We start from the raw sequence: 17,183 nt of genomic DNA, 5'->3' as shown, positions 1-17,183 counted from the left end.
TGACATATTAAGGTAGGAGAAATATGGATAAAATAATGAACACTATTTTCATGAGAAATCATTCCATGGAGTTCTATGTGTACAGTTATTTCAACCATATACAAACACTACAGAATAACAATCAAATGTAACCTTTATGTAAAGTACAAATACTGGGAGATATGTACACACACATATACACGCAAATGTCCATATCACATACACTCACACCTTGGATTCTAGAAAGTAATCAATACTAATAGCTTATCTGAAATTAAATAGCTCAATTTATGAATCCTCTCTATCTAAACAGAAGGGGATTTTAAGTTCCGCGTAAGAGTAGTAAAAAAAAGTAGCTACTATTTATTGAATTCCTGCTGGCTGGAATAGATAGCGTATGAGGCAGGTACACTATCTTGTTTAATCCTCATAACTACCCTACGAGGTAGAAATTACTTCTCTTTTACCAATGAAGCAACTGAAGGATGGGTACTTAAGTAACTCAGTCAGGGTCACTCAGTCAAGTATCGGTGCTAAGATCTGGACCCAGGCTTGCACTATATGAAACCTGTATTATTCCTATTCAGTTAAAAATAAAGAAAAAGGTGGCCGGGCACAGTGGCTCACACCTGTAATCCCAGCACTTTGTGGGGCCGAGGCGGGCGGATCACAAGGTCAGGAGACTGAGACCACGGTAAAACCCCGTCTCTACTAAAAATACAAAAAATTAGCCAGGCGCAGTGGCGGGCACTTGTAGTCCCAGCTACTCGGGAGGCTGAGGCAGGAGAATGGCGTAAACCCGGGAGGAGGAGCCTGGAGTGAGCCGAGATTGAGCCACTGCACTCCAGCCTGGGCGAGAGAGCGAGACTCCATCTCAAAAAAAGAAAAGAAAGGAAGAAAAGGAAAGAAAGAAAGGAAGGAAAGGAAGGAAAGAAAGGAAAGGAAGAAAGAAAAAGAGAAAGAAAGACGCTTTTTCAGGCATTTCTTCATTCGGTTCTACCTAAAAACCTAGATCAATTATATCTCTATGTAATATATCTCCATGAAATATGTAAATATGCCCCATGATGAGACACATGATCAATGTAATTGGAGTATTCCTGTTACATAGAGTCTTCTAAGGAATATAAATTGGTAAAAAGTAGTTTTTTGTTCGTTTTTAAAAAAAACTTTAAAGATCACTTTTTTTGTGTTATGGAAAACATGAGACCAGGATGTCATCTTTTTAGGATAATTTCAATTTCTCAACCTCCCTTTGACATTATTAAAATGGCTACAATCAAGTATGCAATAGCATGCTTTAAAGTCACAGTACCAGAACATTATTTAGAACTCGTCTTTTTAGCATCTGCTACCAAGAGTATGATCTAAAACTGAAAGACATAAATGCTCTTGATAACACTTTTTTTCTAGTAAATACATAATTCATTCTATCTAGATAACAGATGTAAAGTCAGGTTTAATCCTAATGCTTGTAAAACTACATTTCCCGCTGACTTACAATGCAAATTTGGAGCTATTTATTTGGCTTTAGCTACCTCATCTATAAAATCAGTGACTTTGATTAAGTGACTCCTAAAGTTACTTTAACTCAAAGACTTGAATGATAACAGATTCTTTCAAATTGTGCTGGTCTCTAATGCTTTAACTAGGTCTAACTCACTTTACTTGGATAAAAATATGTAAATATCTAACTATGATAAGGAGCTGCTCATCCTTTTATGGAATTCAGTTTACTTCTGAAATATGAGTATCACCTCCAAAATACATCTGCATGAAAAGTCTAGATTTTGATACACAAGGTTTTCTCACTGTCAAAGCAAACATGTAGTCCATCAATTTCATATTATGTTATTGCCAAAAAAGGTAGTAACACAACTCAAACCAGCTATTTATTATTAAACTTTTATATAAACATCACCATTCATATAACGGCTAATCAAAGTAATCTCAACTTTCATGAGTTTTCCCTGTCATTGTTCGGAATATGAAGTTTGCAAAAAGACTAGTGAGAGCAGCCAGTGTTATGGCAATCTACCACTTCCAAGGCGAGAAAAACTGACAATTGAGCATCCCTTATCCAAAATGCCTGGGACCAGGAAGTGCTATGGATTTTGAGCTTTTTCAGATTTTGGACTATTTGCATTACACTAAAGGTTCAGCATCCCAAATCTGAAATGTTCTAATGCGGGTTTCCTTTGAGTGTCATTCTGACACTGAAAACATTTTGGATCCTGGAGCATTTCGAATTTTCCAGTTAGGGATACTCAACCTGTAGGAACACTGTCAGTAATGATATATATTTTTTTTTTTTTGATGGGGGAGGAAATAGAAGAGAATTTAAAGATGCTTTTATTCAAGTGTTACCCTCTCATCATATAGCACGTTCTCACCTGATGAGTGGGACTTTGCCTCACTGGGGTAAAGTCTGCTCAGCTCCCCATCCACCACAAAATGATGGGGTTGTCTGTTCTGTAAATTAGGCATTCGGAGATTCAAAGGTCTTTCTCCTAATGAAAAGAAAAAAGAAATATGCATAATATTAAAAACATACCATGGTTTTTCTTAAAAATAAATTTTGCCTGAACACTCCTTAGGAAAAAAGTGAGGAGAGTCAACGAGCACTGAAGAATTTAAATAAGACTTGGAAAAAACATTTTAAATAATAATTTAAGAGGAAAATGGCAAGTCATTTCATGCCAGTCCCAAGGTTTACAATTCTGCCAGGATATTTTTAAGAGCTAAACAAAAGACTGAGAATTCCTGTGAGCATTCCAGTTTTGGCATATAATACATCTCCTCTATAAGGCATTTTCTTACTAGAGCAACCATTTTACCAAGGCATGTCATTAATCATATAATAACAAGTACTAGAAAGACACAGAAGGCTTCAAGCCAATTAAAGATTTAAAAAAAAAAAACTACAGCAAAATCCGTGAAAAAACAGATTTAGCACAAATATGGGAAAAAATTATACACCCAATCATGTTGTCATGTACTGAAATCCATCACATTAGCAAATTGTCACCCCACACTGAATTATCCTGGTGTCACAAATTAGAGTCACCAAATCTTTAATAATTGCCTTTGCTTCTTAACTGTTAAGGATAATTGGAGAAGTTAAACAAGACCTCAACTCAGAGGTTCCTGTAATATTTTTAAAAGGAAGAACTTTCTTCTCTTCCAGTACTCTGATGTGTTGACCCATGTAATATTTCAGTCCATGGCTGGAGAATCCTTGTTAAGATGGTATTCTTACCTAGGAATCCTTTTATTTTTTTACAATAATAACCACTCTCTAGAAAAGTATAACAATAATATATAAAAAGGAGGCACTATAAAATTATTTTTTTTCTTCAAACACTTATTACTATTTGAAACTAGAGGATATATTTATATACTTATAACCTGTACATCTCCCTCCACTACATGTAAGCTCCAGGTAAACAGGGATTTGTTCCCTGCTGCATCTTCAGTGCCTAGGAGAGTGCCTGGCACATAGGAATTGCTAAAAAAAATAAAATGCCTGTTGGTTGGGTGAATAACAATGACTTGGGATTTTCTTTATGTGAGGATGTGAAAAGAATGAAGTACTTTTTAGAATGGTAAAAACACTCACGAATCACATGGCTTTCTAAACCTGAGCTGTACTCTGTCATAACACTTTAGATGCAGTCACCATATTCTTTTAAGAACCAAATGCTGTAAATTTCACAAACTTGTTTTTGAAGTCTAAAAAAATATGAAGTTTTGGTCATTTAAAAAGGATAAACATCTCTCCTGGAATCTGCTTCTTCGGGGAAAATAATCTGTACTGTTGACATCTCACATTCCCACCAACCCCTACAAAATAATACATGTCAATCTCAGGTGCCAACTGCTTAAAGATTTAAAAATTTACAAATTAAAATTTGCAGGATAAATTATCTTTTTAGAAAAATGAAGAATTCAAAAAATAATTTTGATAAGAGAACCTGTAAAATAATCTCTACAAAATATCATAATTTAAAAATCAGCCACTGTCTTCTGTTTCTCTTTGAAGTGCACATAGTGGCCCTAAAGGCATAGGATATTCTGAAGAGGTACCTTGTCCATCTGAGTTATCGGAAGTCAAGCCGTTAGGACTGTGCTCTTCTGAGCTCTGCCTGTAAAGCCCTGCAGACAACCTCCTCTCGGCATGCTGCAGTCTCTCATAGCCAGCTTGGTTGCAAAGGAACTCCATCTGCTTTGCCATCACCTTTTCAGGCTGCTAGTAAGTAAAGCAAAAATCAAATCAGTAACTGAAACATTCTAGATTTTTTAATGGTTTAAAGATGCCAATTTCAGACTCCAGCAAATATATTTAGTATTCATTAAAATTAGTTCACACTTCATGTGGTATACAAATTCCATAAATATGCATAGATGTCTATATCATCATGTTAAAACATAAAAGGCTGGATATTGTACAAAAGATAAAAGCTTTCTTCTCAATTCTTTCAAGAGAATTCCATGTCAGCTCAAAAGCAACATAACCTTAGCTTTGTTTTCCAAGGTACTAAGTCCTTTAAAGGATTTTTTAAAACAGAAATCTAAAAGCAACAGCAACATCTGCTATAAACTACTTCTAACACTTGGGGCGAAATCTTGGCATTTTTATTTTAGGATCTGGCAGTACACAGACTCTGATATGATGACAATATGTTTGGGGGAGAAAAGGTGTAAAACGGCTGTCTAGAAGAACAAGACAAATACACTTCCCACTAAAATTAAACAATGTAAATTATGCAGAAAAACATCAGTGCCAATAAGCATCTTTACCTTCATCATGAAATGCAACTGCAGTATTTCCCAACCAATCATAAAAAGGCATATTTTAAATATACAATTAGTCAACTGACATACAAATTTATCTCTGTATGTGTTTTGTAAGTTCCTTTTCAATGCACTGCTCTAAATTACTTATATGTGATATTCAGAGCAGTGTATTTGTGGTATTTTGCCAAGGAGATAATAGTCAAAATGCACAGATATGAATCACTACCATGCTATATAAGAGAGTAAGACAAGAAAGCTGCTATATAAAATTGGTTACAAAATGTCCTGATTCACAATGTAAAAATCAGTAGGTAAAATATATTAATTCACAGAATAAACATGATAAACACACTATTTTTTCTGAGTGCATATAAACCAAATCAAAAGTAACTACAACTTCATTTCATTTGAACTTGTTACTAAATTGACAAAATTTAAATAAGCATATCTGAGGTAAAAAATGTATTTTTCATCCTAACGTGAAAAAAACAAAACTTAGCAGTACTAAATTTGATCAAAAGCAACTTATTACAAAGAAGCTGTTCAATAGGAATAAAAGCTTACAGTGCTTTCTAAAAGATGTTTGCAGAAAGCATTTTAAAATTTTAATTTCAGTATACAGACAAAATTAAATAACCTAATGGCAAAAGCACCTGAAGCCACATATTCATTTAACAGTTTTTCAATAAATATGAATTTAAAAGATTTAACAATAATTACAATGTTGACTATTAATATTTTATTGAGAACTAGTATTATTTTATCTCAGAGTTGTATTACACACAGCCATGGTCAACATGGCTGGTTTTCCTGATTATCAAACTGTTTAAGTTTTCTTGAGTAGAGAATCTGTCTCACTTCCTACAAAACTACAAGAATAAATAAGTAGCACCATATCAGATTCCGTTCATAAACTGAATCAAACCAAGTTGTTATTGCTCTCATGTTGATACAGCTGTGGCTCAGATGACGTTTTAAAAAACAAACGGAAATAAAAAGTCAGGCCTCAGATACTTAAAACTGAAGCTAGTTGAAGTAGTCATTTATTTTTTAACCTTCAGATACTATTATGGAGTAATAACTGGGAGTTTATGTTACCTGTGAACTAAGAGCTGCAAGTTCTTCACTCTTAGCTCTAGCCTGCTGGAAGAGTGTTTGCACAGAATCCTGGAAATCTGGAAATCCATCCTGTGGGTCAAATAAGAAGTCCTTTATATTTAGAGTTTATAAATAATAAAATATTATCAAAAACTTGAAAATAAAGCAAACTCTTAATCTCACTACCTGAATAATCATGATTAAGATTTTAATGGTTATAAAATCTTTCATTGGTTATAAAATATTTCAGCCTTTTATGAAACATACATTATTTTCTACAGCTGTAACCTCAGTAGAAACATAAATAAGATGAAAAATGTCATCATTCCTATTGTTTTACACTGGAAAGAAGGCTTTATGATCATTGATAATAATGGTTATATAACATTTCACCTAGGCTGGGTGCAGTGGCTCACGCCTGTAATCCCAGCACTTTGGGAGGCCAAGGTGGGCAGATCACCTGAGGTCAGGAGTTCGAGACCAGCCTGTCCAATATGGTAAAACCCCATCTCTACTAAAAAAAAAAAAAAAAAAAAAAAAAAATTAGCTGGGAGTGGTAGCACACGCCAGAAATCCCAGCTACTAGGGAGGCTGGGCAGCTACTTGGGAGGCTGAAGCATGAGTATCACTTGAACCCAGGAGGCGGAGGTTGCAGTGAGCCGAGACTGCACCACTGCACTCCAGCCTGGGTGACAAAGGGTGATAAAGTGAGATTCTGTCTCAACAAAAACAAAACACATAAAAAACATTTAACCTAGTGGGGGGTTTGATTAGCCACTATCCTCGCATTGGACATTTTTTATTCTTTTCCTAATTTTTGGTTTTATGAAAAACACTGCAAAAATATTTTCATGGAGATAGCATTTTCGATAGCTTAGATTACCTACTACAAAAGATTCCCAGAAGCAGAATTACTGCAGAGATGATATTTTTGTGCCTTGTGTACTTTCGCTAAACCTATAGAGGGCCTTTACTAGTTTTATCATACCACAAGCAATACATGACAATTTCCTTGTCAGCACTAAGAATTCTTGTTTTCTTAATTTATGCCAATTTATCTATACTTTTGATACTCAAAAATCATTTAATTTTTATATGCCTGTTTTATATGCTATAGTTGTACATACTTTTATTTTGTGATTTCAACTGTTGCTATAAAGCTTAGAGAAATTCTGCTTCAGAAATTTGGTTCAGTACTCAAATCTACCCTCTAATTTTTCTAAAAGTTTGATTTGTTTTTTAAATTTAACCCTCTGACCTATCTGAAATTAATTTTGTTACATGAAATGTGGCTAACGATCTAAACTAAATGTTCTTTAAAGTGCTAACCAATAATCCCAACCTGAATTGCTCAAGGATTCCTTCATGTTGGCTTGTGATTTCACCTTTATCATATCCTATGACAGGAAATGGAGCTTTGGAATTCGAAAGGCCTGTCACCACTCACTAGCTATGTGACCACCGGATGAGTAACTTAACCTTTCTGAACTTCAGTTTCCTTATAGGAAAATTGAGGATAGGAGAACCTATCTATTAGGATTGTTGTGAGGACCAAATGAGATAAAGCAAGTGAGATAATGCCTTCAGCATGTAATAATTACTAAATAGGTAGGTATATCAATACATACTAAATTCCTATAATAAATAGGGCCTATCTGGGGGCACTGGATAATACTTCAACTTAAATTACTTCCATTTTATACTTGGTATTCCACCTACTTTTTTCAAGGTTTTCTTTTTTTGACTGTTTATTGCTCATGATCATTATAACTACAAAATATCATGACAGCATGGTTTTAGTAACTTTAGTGAAACCTCCTAAAGGACTCCTCACAGAAATTAGCATTTACAATTAAACTCCAAAACATTATTTCTCCCCTTCTTTGATAAGCTATGTATTTGCAGCAGAGGGCAAATCCTTAAAAACCAAAGTTCTTACAATACACAGCAGAAAAAGATGGAATAATGTAATAATAACAAAATATTTTACCTTATTTGGGATATAAGATAGTGGTTCAAAAATTTTCCCCCATCAGGGTCTTTTCAATAAATTATTTCTCCACTGCAGATTTCTTTCAAATATTTCATCTATCAAAATACATTCCCCAAGTAATAACTAATTTGCTATTTTTAAAATTCAAAGACATGATATAGAGCCAAGAGCTAATAAACTTAACGTCTTAAGATGGTCCTATGTAGCTTTATCATGGGCCAGTATGTAATTAGCACTTTTGAAGTCTTGAAAATAGCCACTCTTCTAGGTTTCCATGTTGGCTCACAGATGTGTATGGAACATAATCATAAAATAAGCTAAAATGAACTTCATATAAGTGTATACAGTCCAAGCTAAATCCAAAGTTCACTTTTTCTCAGCCATTCCAGTTTTCTTATAAATAAGTTTTCTTATTTATTTAGACTGAAAAATCCAACTTTCTCTTTAGCAAACCCCCACCCCACTGGAACTGCTTAAGTTCTCAAGTTCAGTGAGGTAAGCTAGTAGAAGAGTTAGAACAACTTCAATATGAGCGGTTATCATTTTCCAGGGGTCTACAATATACCAGTCCCTATGTTCTATATTTTATGTTCATTATTTCATTTAATCTTCATCACAGACAAGACTGGGTTTCCTTTTTTTTACAGCTACAACACTAGCTTCAAAGCCTATGCTCAGTCCATAAATTCAGTTACTACCTTTATGAAACTCACAAGAACACAGGCATTTCTATAAACAGAAATTATAGCTCTGTTTTTCATAAGCTGGACGGGCTTTAACTATATGACTTGCAGAGTTCAAAACCCAACTCTACTACTTATTTGCTGTGATACTGGGTAGATTATTTCATCTCTCTGTGTCTATTTTCTCATCTACAAAATGGGGATAACAATAGTACTTAACTTGCAGAATCATTTTAAGGAAGCAGAAAATTCATGAAAAATACTTAACACAGTGCCTGGCCCATAGGAATTACTTGATAAATGTTTGTTACTGATATCTGTTAAGTTCATCCAAAAAGCCACCAGATTTAATCAGAGTAAAGCATCACACTGGGGAAAAAAGAGAAATTTTATGGACCATTACAAAGTATAGACATCTTAGAGAAGGAAGAACTCAACATTTAATACTAAAATCAACCAGAGAATATTAAGCACATTCGTGGGGAACTATCTCAGTGAAAAGAACACTGGAAATCTAGAAACACGTGTTTATACATTCAACAAAAATGTCGCATCCACCCAGCTGATTCATACACTGTACTCAATATGGGAATACAACGTCAAACAAGATGGCCATGCCTCAGGCGCTCCTGACAACAAAGTCCAGGGAGGGAAATGGACGGAGACCCAGAGCACAGCAGAGGGCGCTGTGGCAGAGCAGGCATCCCAGAGGCCAGGGTGTCTAGGCTGAGAGTTCTAAAAAGAAAGCAGCTGGTACAGATGCCTGGAGGCAAAAAGAACAGGGCACACTCTGGGAAGCCGGAAAATATTCAATATACACTGAAAAAGAGGGAGTGGTGAGGGAAGGTGGAAACATAGGGCCAGATTCTGTAGGCCCTTGTAAGGTATGTTAAGAATTTTAGATTTTATCTTAAATACAAAGAGAAGCCATTGAAAGTCTCAGGGAAGAGACTGATCGGATTTGCATTTCAGAAAGCCCATCACATGTGAATGTGATGGGGAGAATGTACGCGGAGGAGGGGAGTTCAGGGTGGTGACAGGGACACTGGTTAGAGGGCTGCTGGTGAAGGCTCAGCCCTGGACAGTGGCAGGTGCCGCAGAAATAAGGCAACTGAGAGTTTGGTTATGACATTCTCTAGAATAAGGAACTCAAGACCACGAGGTCTGGGAGGGGCCAGAACACTGATGAATTCGGTTGAGCTCATTTGCTAGTGAGACCTCCATGTGTAGATAAGCCAGGTAAGCAGGGGCAGTGAGTTTGGAGCTTGGGGTAAAATCAAGGCTGGAGACCCAGATTAGAGGGTTATCAGTTCATCAGCAGAATCCGAGTGGAGTGCACCAATCAGAATCCCCATGAGCCCCAATGCCTCAATACTGTTTCTGGAAGAACTTGCAGGAGAAAGGTATGATCTAGTCATTTCACATTAGGAATCAGCTGTGTGATCTCAGGCAAAAAAGTAAACCTCATTATTTCCAGTGATCCAAATTTTTAAATTAGGATTACACCACCTGTGTATATGCCCACTGGAAGTTTGTGGGGATTAAATAAAGTAACGCAAATAAGTGAACCTTGGAAAAGTACACATTGCCATACAAATACATGGTGGCACTAAAGTCAGGATTATTCAACCATGAGAATACTGAAAAAGCTGGATGGGGGAACCTCAAACTCTACATGTGAAAGTTGCTAGAAAATGGACACTATTCCACTATTAATAAAGATAAATAAAAGCCTAAATAAAATAAGTAATAAATAACAATATCCAAAGCAATCAGTGATCTCTCTGCAACTGAGAACATTAGTCATTATTTACTCCTACAGTCTTGACAGTTCACTGTGGATGGAAAAACTACAAAATCGAGTAGCTATCACTGCATGTCACATAAAGTAGATTTAAGGTCCCCAAAATATATGACTTAGAAATAAAAGTAAGAACATTCCCAAGAAACTGGTCTCTTTCACATTATGTGTGGTGCACAATTTCGTTATGTCTCGTAAGCTTGTTTCCCAGGCACCAGCTAGCTGCACCATGCTATGAGCAATCTATCTCCATGTCATATTTTTGGCTGATGCCATTAATCACAGTGTTTCCTTGCTGACGAGACTCTGGGTCTGATCACTGAGAAAATAAAAGCTATGGGACGGAGGCTGGTGCATGACCTAATTACTCTCATCCCATTGGTCTCCATCCCCATGCCTCCTCATCCTTTCTGCCCAACACTAGCAAGCTGCTTTAAAGCCACGGCTTAGCTGTCTCTAGATGACTTGTTACAGCAGATGTTCTCAACCCCACATGTGCATTTTCCTTTTTTCTAATCACACTTTCTGTATGAATAGCATATTGTAATGCTTCTGTTTTTCTGATCCAGAGGGGAAGAGTCTATGTCAAATTAGACCAGCTTTCTTTTCAACAAGCTTAGTAGCAGTGTAGGTGGATATTCTGAACCTCTTTCCTCCCCCTTCCTTGCTCTCCCACCCCCACCTTGCTGGAACTGCTAGCAGATGTTTCCTTTAGGTCTTTCTTCTTCAAGCCCCAGTTCTCTAACTTCCTGGGCTCTATTGACAAACCTCATTTCTTTCATCCACCTATCTCTGAATGCTTTGCACCTCTGACTCCCACAGGGTCAAGAATGCTGTCATTTCCCATCTCTGCCCAGTCTCCAGCAATTTCAGCGAATGAAGAAAACTCAAATGAGAAATAGCACTCAGTCCAGTTAGTCAGCTGCCATCACCAGGTCTGAGACTGTAGCTTTATATATCCTTCCTCCCTTCTAAGATGTTACTTATAACATTGGAGTTAATAACAAATTTGTTCATGGAACTGAATGTGTTCTTAATGAAAAAGAAAGGTTACCAATTGAATTCACTTTTAACTAACATTTAAAAAAATTTAGGAGAAGACAAGAGAGCCAGGGACTTCGGCTCTTGATTTTTCATCTCCTTGAATGAGCTGTCAAGCCACCTTAAATATGTTCTTTCATAGGTAGGACATAAGGAAATCAAGTTAATTTTTCTGATTTACTCTGTGTATCTTCCCAACACAAGGTTTTTACTCATAAACAATCAGCATATCAAATGAAAATTTCTTATATTTAAATATTTTGTAATTTACATTGTTAAATTTTCTACTCAAAACTTGTAACTGTTTACTACATAACATTTCTTGGATTAGAAAATAATAACTGCCACTATCCACTCTTTTCAAAGACTACCAGTCCTGCACACATTTCGCCCTTCACACGGTACTAGGAGGAAAGGTATAACCCCAATAGTGTTTTTTTCACAGGTAAGATGCTTTGTGAATAATCATTAGCACCTAGGAAGGTGGTACTGCTTTGACATTCAGGAATCAGACATAGATACGAAGCCCTGGCTCTGCTACTGGATAGCAGTTTGGCAACACAGGTGAAGATACTGAGCCTGTCTGGGTCTCTCCTTGGCAGTAAAATGGAAATCATAAAGCCTCCACATAAGTTAGACAAGAATGTTTGTGATAATGAATTCCAAATGTCTAGTAGGGACTGACACAAAATAAAAGCAATACAAAGTAGCGATTTTTACAATTGCCCCAGAATGAGAAGATTTAATTAGATCTAATTCAAAAGATAAGTAAGAATAAACAAAATCTATTTTCATTTCAGCTGAAAGTGGACTCACAGAGGGCTGTGTTCCAGTGGACACGTTATTCATTCCGTCTAAGCAGAAGGATTCCAACCTCACTTACTAACTAGCTGAAGAAACGTTTCCCTAGAGATTTCATTCCAAATGGTAGGTTCCCTAAGGCACACCTAAGCTAGCAGGCGATCTTTTTCTCCATGTCCATCTCATATATTCTAGGAATTAAAGTTCAAAATCTGTTTTTTAATGTTTAACATACCCTGTAAGGAGGAACACTATTTAAGGACAACAGATTATCTTGATTACTTCTATGCAATGTGTATACTGCTATTTTTTTTTTTAAATCAAATAAGTAACTAACTATCCTTTAAGGGGGAACAACCTACTACATAAATAAGAGCTTTCCAGGTAGAAAAATCAGACAAGTCAATGAATTATAACTTCATTCCACCCAAGCCTTCATGTATAGATCAGGAAAACACAGTATTTAGGAACGAAAGATCTTACTGAGCTTGAACAAAGCACTACTTGTATTAGTGTACCCTAATGCATTAATAGTGACAAGCAAAAAAATGTTTCTCTTTCCTTTACATGTCAAATTATTTTGATGTTATTTTATTTTATCTGCTCAACATTACATTTCTTTTTGTTCACTGTAAAAATTATGTTTTTAAGACGGAAAAAGCCAGCAATCTGGCACGTATGCTTATTGTTATAAAGGATTTCAGAACGCTTAAAGATTTGAAAAAAGAGAAAAACTTGTCTCATTAGTTTGGGCCTTGTAATTAGAAATCTGTTACACTTTAAAATGGGCTAAGCTTAAGTTTATTTGTACGTTACTTAAAAACTTTTTTTCCTTTGTTTGAGACAAGGTTGTGCTCTGTTGCCCGGGCTGGAGTGCAGTGGTGCAGTGATTCTCCCACCTCAGCCTCCTGATTAGCTGGGACTACAGGCGCATGCCATCATGCCTGGCTAATTTTTGTAAGGATGGGGTTTTGCCATGTTGCCCAGGCTGGTCTCAAACTCCTGGACTCAAGCAATCCACCTGCCTCAGCCTCCCAAAGTGCTGGGATTACAGTCATAAGCCACCATGCTCAGCCTTGTGTATTACTTTCTTTAAATAGAAAATAACAAGCTGAGAATCACAAGAGAAAGACTCAAATGAAATGAGAAAAAGTATGTTAAAATAATTCTAAATTCTTTCTAGTTTTATTTATGAGGTCCTTTGTGTCAATCACATTCCCTAGACAAACTTATTGTTCTCTAAACATGCTTAGTATTTTCTTACCTCTGTCTTTGCCCATGCTAGTCTATCTTTATAATGCCACCCCAATCCCCTCCCCACATCGCTACCTTTTGAAATTCTACCCTTCTTTTAAAAACCCAGCTCAAATTACACCTTCCCAATAGTCTTCCCTGATCTCTTCTCATACCAGAAATTCTCCCTCTCCCCAGAAGCCATATAGAAGGTAGACATAAAGCACCAGTACTTGGTGAAAAGTTTTAAGGGAGTGGTAACTTTATACAGCCAGTACTATCTACCTCATAACAGCTTCCAGAAATAGTTCTGGTATCTCAAATTTGACTTATAGTACAGCACAGACAAGGATTCATACCAATACTATATATTTTGCAAAGGATTACACCATCTACATGTGTAGGTATACATACACACAAGACACACACACGTTCAAGAGATACTGATGACCTGCAATACACAAGTGCTTTTTAAGAAAGAGGAACAGAACAAAATTAAAAACAAACCAACAACAAAAAAGTGAGCCACTGTCCTAAATTCAAAGGTGTAGTTACTACTTATTTCTGGGAAACAAAATCAAAAGTCTAGTGTCTATAAAAGCATTTAAAGAAGCCTGGGGCCGATTGTCGCTTGTCTTATTTAGGAAGGGTTAGAAGAGTTATTCACAGGGAAAAGTAACACTGATTATCTTAATTTTGAATCCAGAGCTGTTCAAGTGGCTTTGTGACCTCCAGTAAACCAATAAACTAACCATATAGAACTATAACTCAAGTATCTCTAGTGGAGTATATTTAAAGGAACAGAAAGGTCATATTTAATGTTACAGCCCAACACTTTGTGCTTCTAATAAGAAACTGAAAGCACTGTAATGAAATACAAGGCCTCTGAGAGGGTCAGAAAGACTTAACCAATAAAACTCATCAAGAAACAACTGCAGCTCAAACAGTCCATGAGATTCATGATCACAAATTTCAATATTTAGTGACCTCTAAAGCTAGACAAGCGTGGCTTAAATGTGAGCAGCCTGAATCATGATCACACTTAGGGCCAATGGTGAAAAATAGATAAAGACATATTTCTAGCCTAGCAACTGACTAATTTTTTGGCCCCTGGGTAGTTTCTGTGCTTTCTTTCCTCTCAACCCTCCAATGGCACATGCCTTCTTAGCAGTTTCTATGTTCACCTGCCTTTCCCTTTCAGTGGCAGTGAGTCATTAACAGCCAAATCCAGAAGGACCCTCTGTTACCCTGTTATCTGGGGGAGCAAGAGATAAAACATCTCACTAGTTATATCATCTTTCAATGTAGCCTTTTAGATAATTTCAACATTTTCTGAGTTAACCATCTTAAACATTATTCCAGAGCTAACGGTGAGGTAGGTTACAAATATAAGTACTTTTTTGGGGGTAGAGGCAGGGTCTCCCCATGTTGCCCAGGCTGGTCTCGACCTCCTGAGCTCAAGCAATCCTTCTGTCTTGGCCTCCCGAAGTGTTGGGATTACAGGTGTGAGCCACCATACCCAGCCCACATTTCTTTTTTTAATGTGGCTTTTTGTTTTTGACAAAATACTTCTCTTCTTGAGAACCACTGCTTTCGGATAAAGTGTTTATAAGTCAAAGATGCTTATCTGCAGCCATTCATTATTTCATTCTACAGATTTTATTAAGTGCCTATTAGGTGCAAGGCTGTTACAAACTCTAAGTATACAGCAGCAGATTCACAGATAAGAGACCTATTCTCATCTAATGGGGCAGACTGATAATAAATTTAAAACAAGTATCTAACAGTTTCAAATACTGGCGAATGCTATGAAAACAAACCAGGAGAATAAGCCTGAGTGTGATTTTGGGGAGAGGGTGCCCCTTTAGAAAGGGAGGCAGGGAAGTCAGGGGAAACTTGGCTGTGACTTGAAGCCATCTAAAGAAACAGAAGTCTAGGTAGGGGGAAAACAGTGAGTGTTGAGGCATAAATGAGTTTGGCATGTTCAGGAACAGAAAGTCAGTCAGTGCGGCTGGAACACAGTAAGAATGGAGAGTGTGGCAGCAGACAAGGTAGGAGATGCAAGCTACAGTCAGATCATGTGGGGTCTTAGATCCTTTAAAAAAAAAGTTTAGATTTTATTCCAGGTACAGTGGAAAGCCACTGAAAGGATTTAAGCAAGAAAGGGATTTATGTTTTTATAAGATAACTCTGGCTTTGATATGAATAAAGGATTACTGCCATATAAATAGATACTCTGTAGATATAACTGATGACAGAAATTTAGGGTGGTCAAGCATAGGTTATTTGCTTTAACTTGAAATTAAATAATAGGATGGCTAAGAGAACACTGACCTCTATCCCCTGCCTAAAACAAAAAGAAAGGAAGGAGCCACCTGACCAGATTTCCACTCTGCTGCAAACTAGACTTTTTAAAAAGTATTTGTAAGAAACAATAGTTCTGAAACCATTCTATAGTTCTGAGAGTCCTAAGTATGTTTTTCTTAACTCCCACCTTACCACTTGCAAATCTAAAATCAAAAGAGCAGCCTCAACCGTGACACTCTAAAAGAGGCTTTAGTTACAGTAAAGTCTCTGTAATTTATAGCTACTAAATTATCATTTCCCTTAGATAGTTAATATAAAGAAACGAAAAGTTAGCTCCTCTGTATTTGATGACTAATGATGTAAATACAACTATAAAAGGAATGGTTTAACCCATGAAGTTTTAAATCTGTAAGAAACACCGATTGCAAATCAACCTTTGATAAATTGACTGGACTAGTCACCACAGTTTTCTTTTAAGAATTTCCTGGGACTAGGCATGGTGGTTCACACCTGTAATCCCAGAACTTTGGGAGGCCAAGGAGGGAGGATCACTTGAGCCCAGGAGTTTGAGTGCAAGACCAGCCTGGGCAACATAGCGAGACCACATCTCTACATGAAAAAAAAGTTTAAAAAAATTTTCCTTGGTCTGCTAATTCAAATTACTGTAAATATTGTATTTCAAGGTAACAAAATTCTATATTTTTAAAAGATTTATTGAAAGCCATTTTTCACTAGTTTATGGGACCATCTTTTTTGTCTGAACTAGTTAAGATTTTGCTTGATCTTAAAACAAAAGCAAACATTATCAGCATAAGAAAATGTAATATATGACCATACCTCCACTTTAATTCTCTTTGGGGATAATTCATCTCTTTCTCCACATTTTGACCTAAGGGAAAGGGGAGAGAAAAAAAAAGAAAAACTTGAGAAAGTAACTGATTTTATTCCAAAGGCATCTCAGCCTATAACCTTCCACCAAAACATATACCCTGAAACTCCAACAACAGAAATGACATATTCATAATGAACATTAAAATAATGAAGAAAAGATCTTTCATCATTTCCAAGTTAACACTAGGGGAAGGTATAGATACAATTATACATTTTAAAAGGCCACTACCTAAGAACTCACCACCTCTGGCTTTGGTATGAAAGCCACTCAATAATTTTTTTTTTTAAAGATGGGGTCTCACTATGTTCAACCCAGACTAGCCACAAACTCCTAGGCTCAAGTGATCCTCCCACCTCAGCCTCCCAAATTGCTGGGATTACAGGCGTGAGCCACTGTGCCCAGCCTAGCACTTAATAAATATTTAATGATCATCACATAATGAAAAAAAAATCAAGGAGGATATCCCTTTATGGTTCAGTAGGAATAATTTAGGATAAAATGACTAAAATGACCACTTAAGATGTATGTTTATGGCTACATGAGATTAAAATGCATTTT

The 17,183-nt window shown here is 36.4% G+C and overlaps 1 protein-coding gene and 1 long non-coding RNA gene across 17 annotated transcripts in view; one reads left to right on the top strand and one right to left on the bottom strand.

Moving 5' to 3' along the window:
- The window catches only part of NAB1 (NGFI-A binding protein 1), a 43,896-nt gene that overhangs the window by 3,057 nt on the left and 23,656 nt on the right, over positions 1-17,183 (bottom strand). For 10 of the 14 annotated variants that reach the window (XM_055379264.1, XM_031008526.2, XM_055379265.1 and 7 more), the window contains 4 exons: positions 16,571-16,622; positions 5,875-5,964; positions 4,066-4,228; positions 2,373-2,489 (listed from right to left, as the gene is read on the bottom strand). In XM_055379264.1, the coding sequence (XP_055235239.1) occupies positions 2,373-2,489; positions 4,066-4,228; positions 5,875-5,964; positions 16,571-16,622 (422 nt within the window). The remainder of the gene's footprint in view (positions 1-2,372; positions 2,490-4,065; positions 4,229-5,874; positions 5,965-16,570; positions 16,623-17,183) is intronic. The other 4 variants (XM_055379271.1, XM_063695399.1, XM_063695400.1 and 1 more) reach the window with 1 other exon arrangement.
- Positions 1-17,183, top strand: part of LOC134756397 (uncharacterized) — a 38,266-nt gene that overhangs the window by 19,005 nt on the left and 2,078 nt on the right. For 2 of the 3 annotated variants that reach the window (XR_008677390.2, XR_010129776.1), the window contains 2 exons: positions 4,022-4,231; positions 12,193-17,181. This is a non-coding gene — a long non-coding RNA (uncharacterized lncRNA). Of the gene's footprint in view, positions 1-4,021; positions 4,232-12,192; positions 17,182-17,183 lie in introns of those variants that run through there. The other variant, XR_010129777.1, reaches the window with a different exon arrangement.

The sequence above is a fragment of the Gorilla gorilla genome, chromosome 11 (genome assembly GCF_029281585.2).
Source record: "Gorilla gorilla gorilla isolate KB3781 chromosome 11, NHGRI_mGorGor1-v2.1_pri, whole genome shotgun sequence".
Lineage (NCBI taxonomy): Eukaryota > Metazoa > Chordata > Mammalia > Primates > Hominidae > Gorilla > Gorilla gorilla.
The sequence above is the reverse complement of the archived record's forward strand: the minus strand, read 5'-3'. Positions and strand labels throughout refer to the sequence as shown.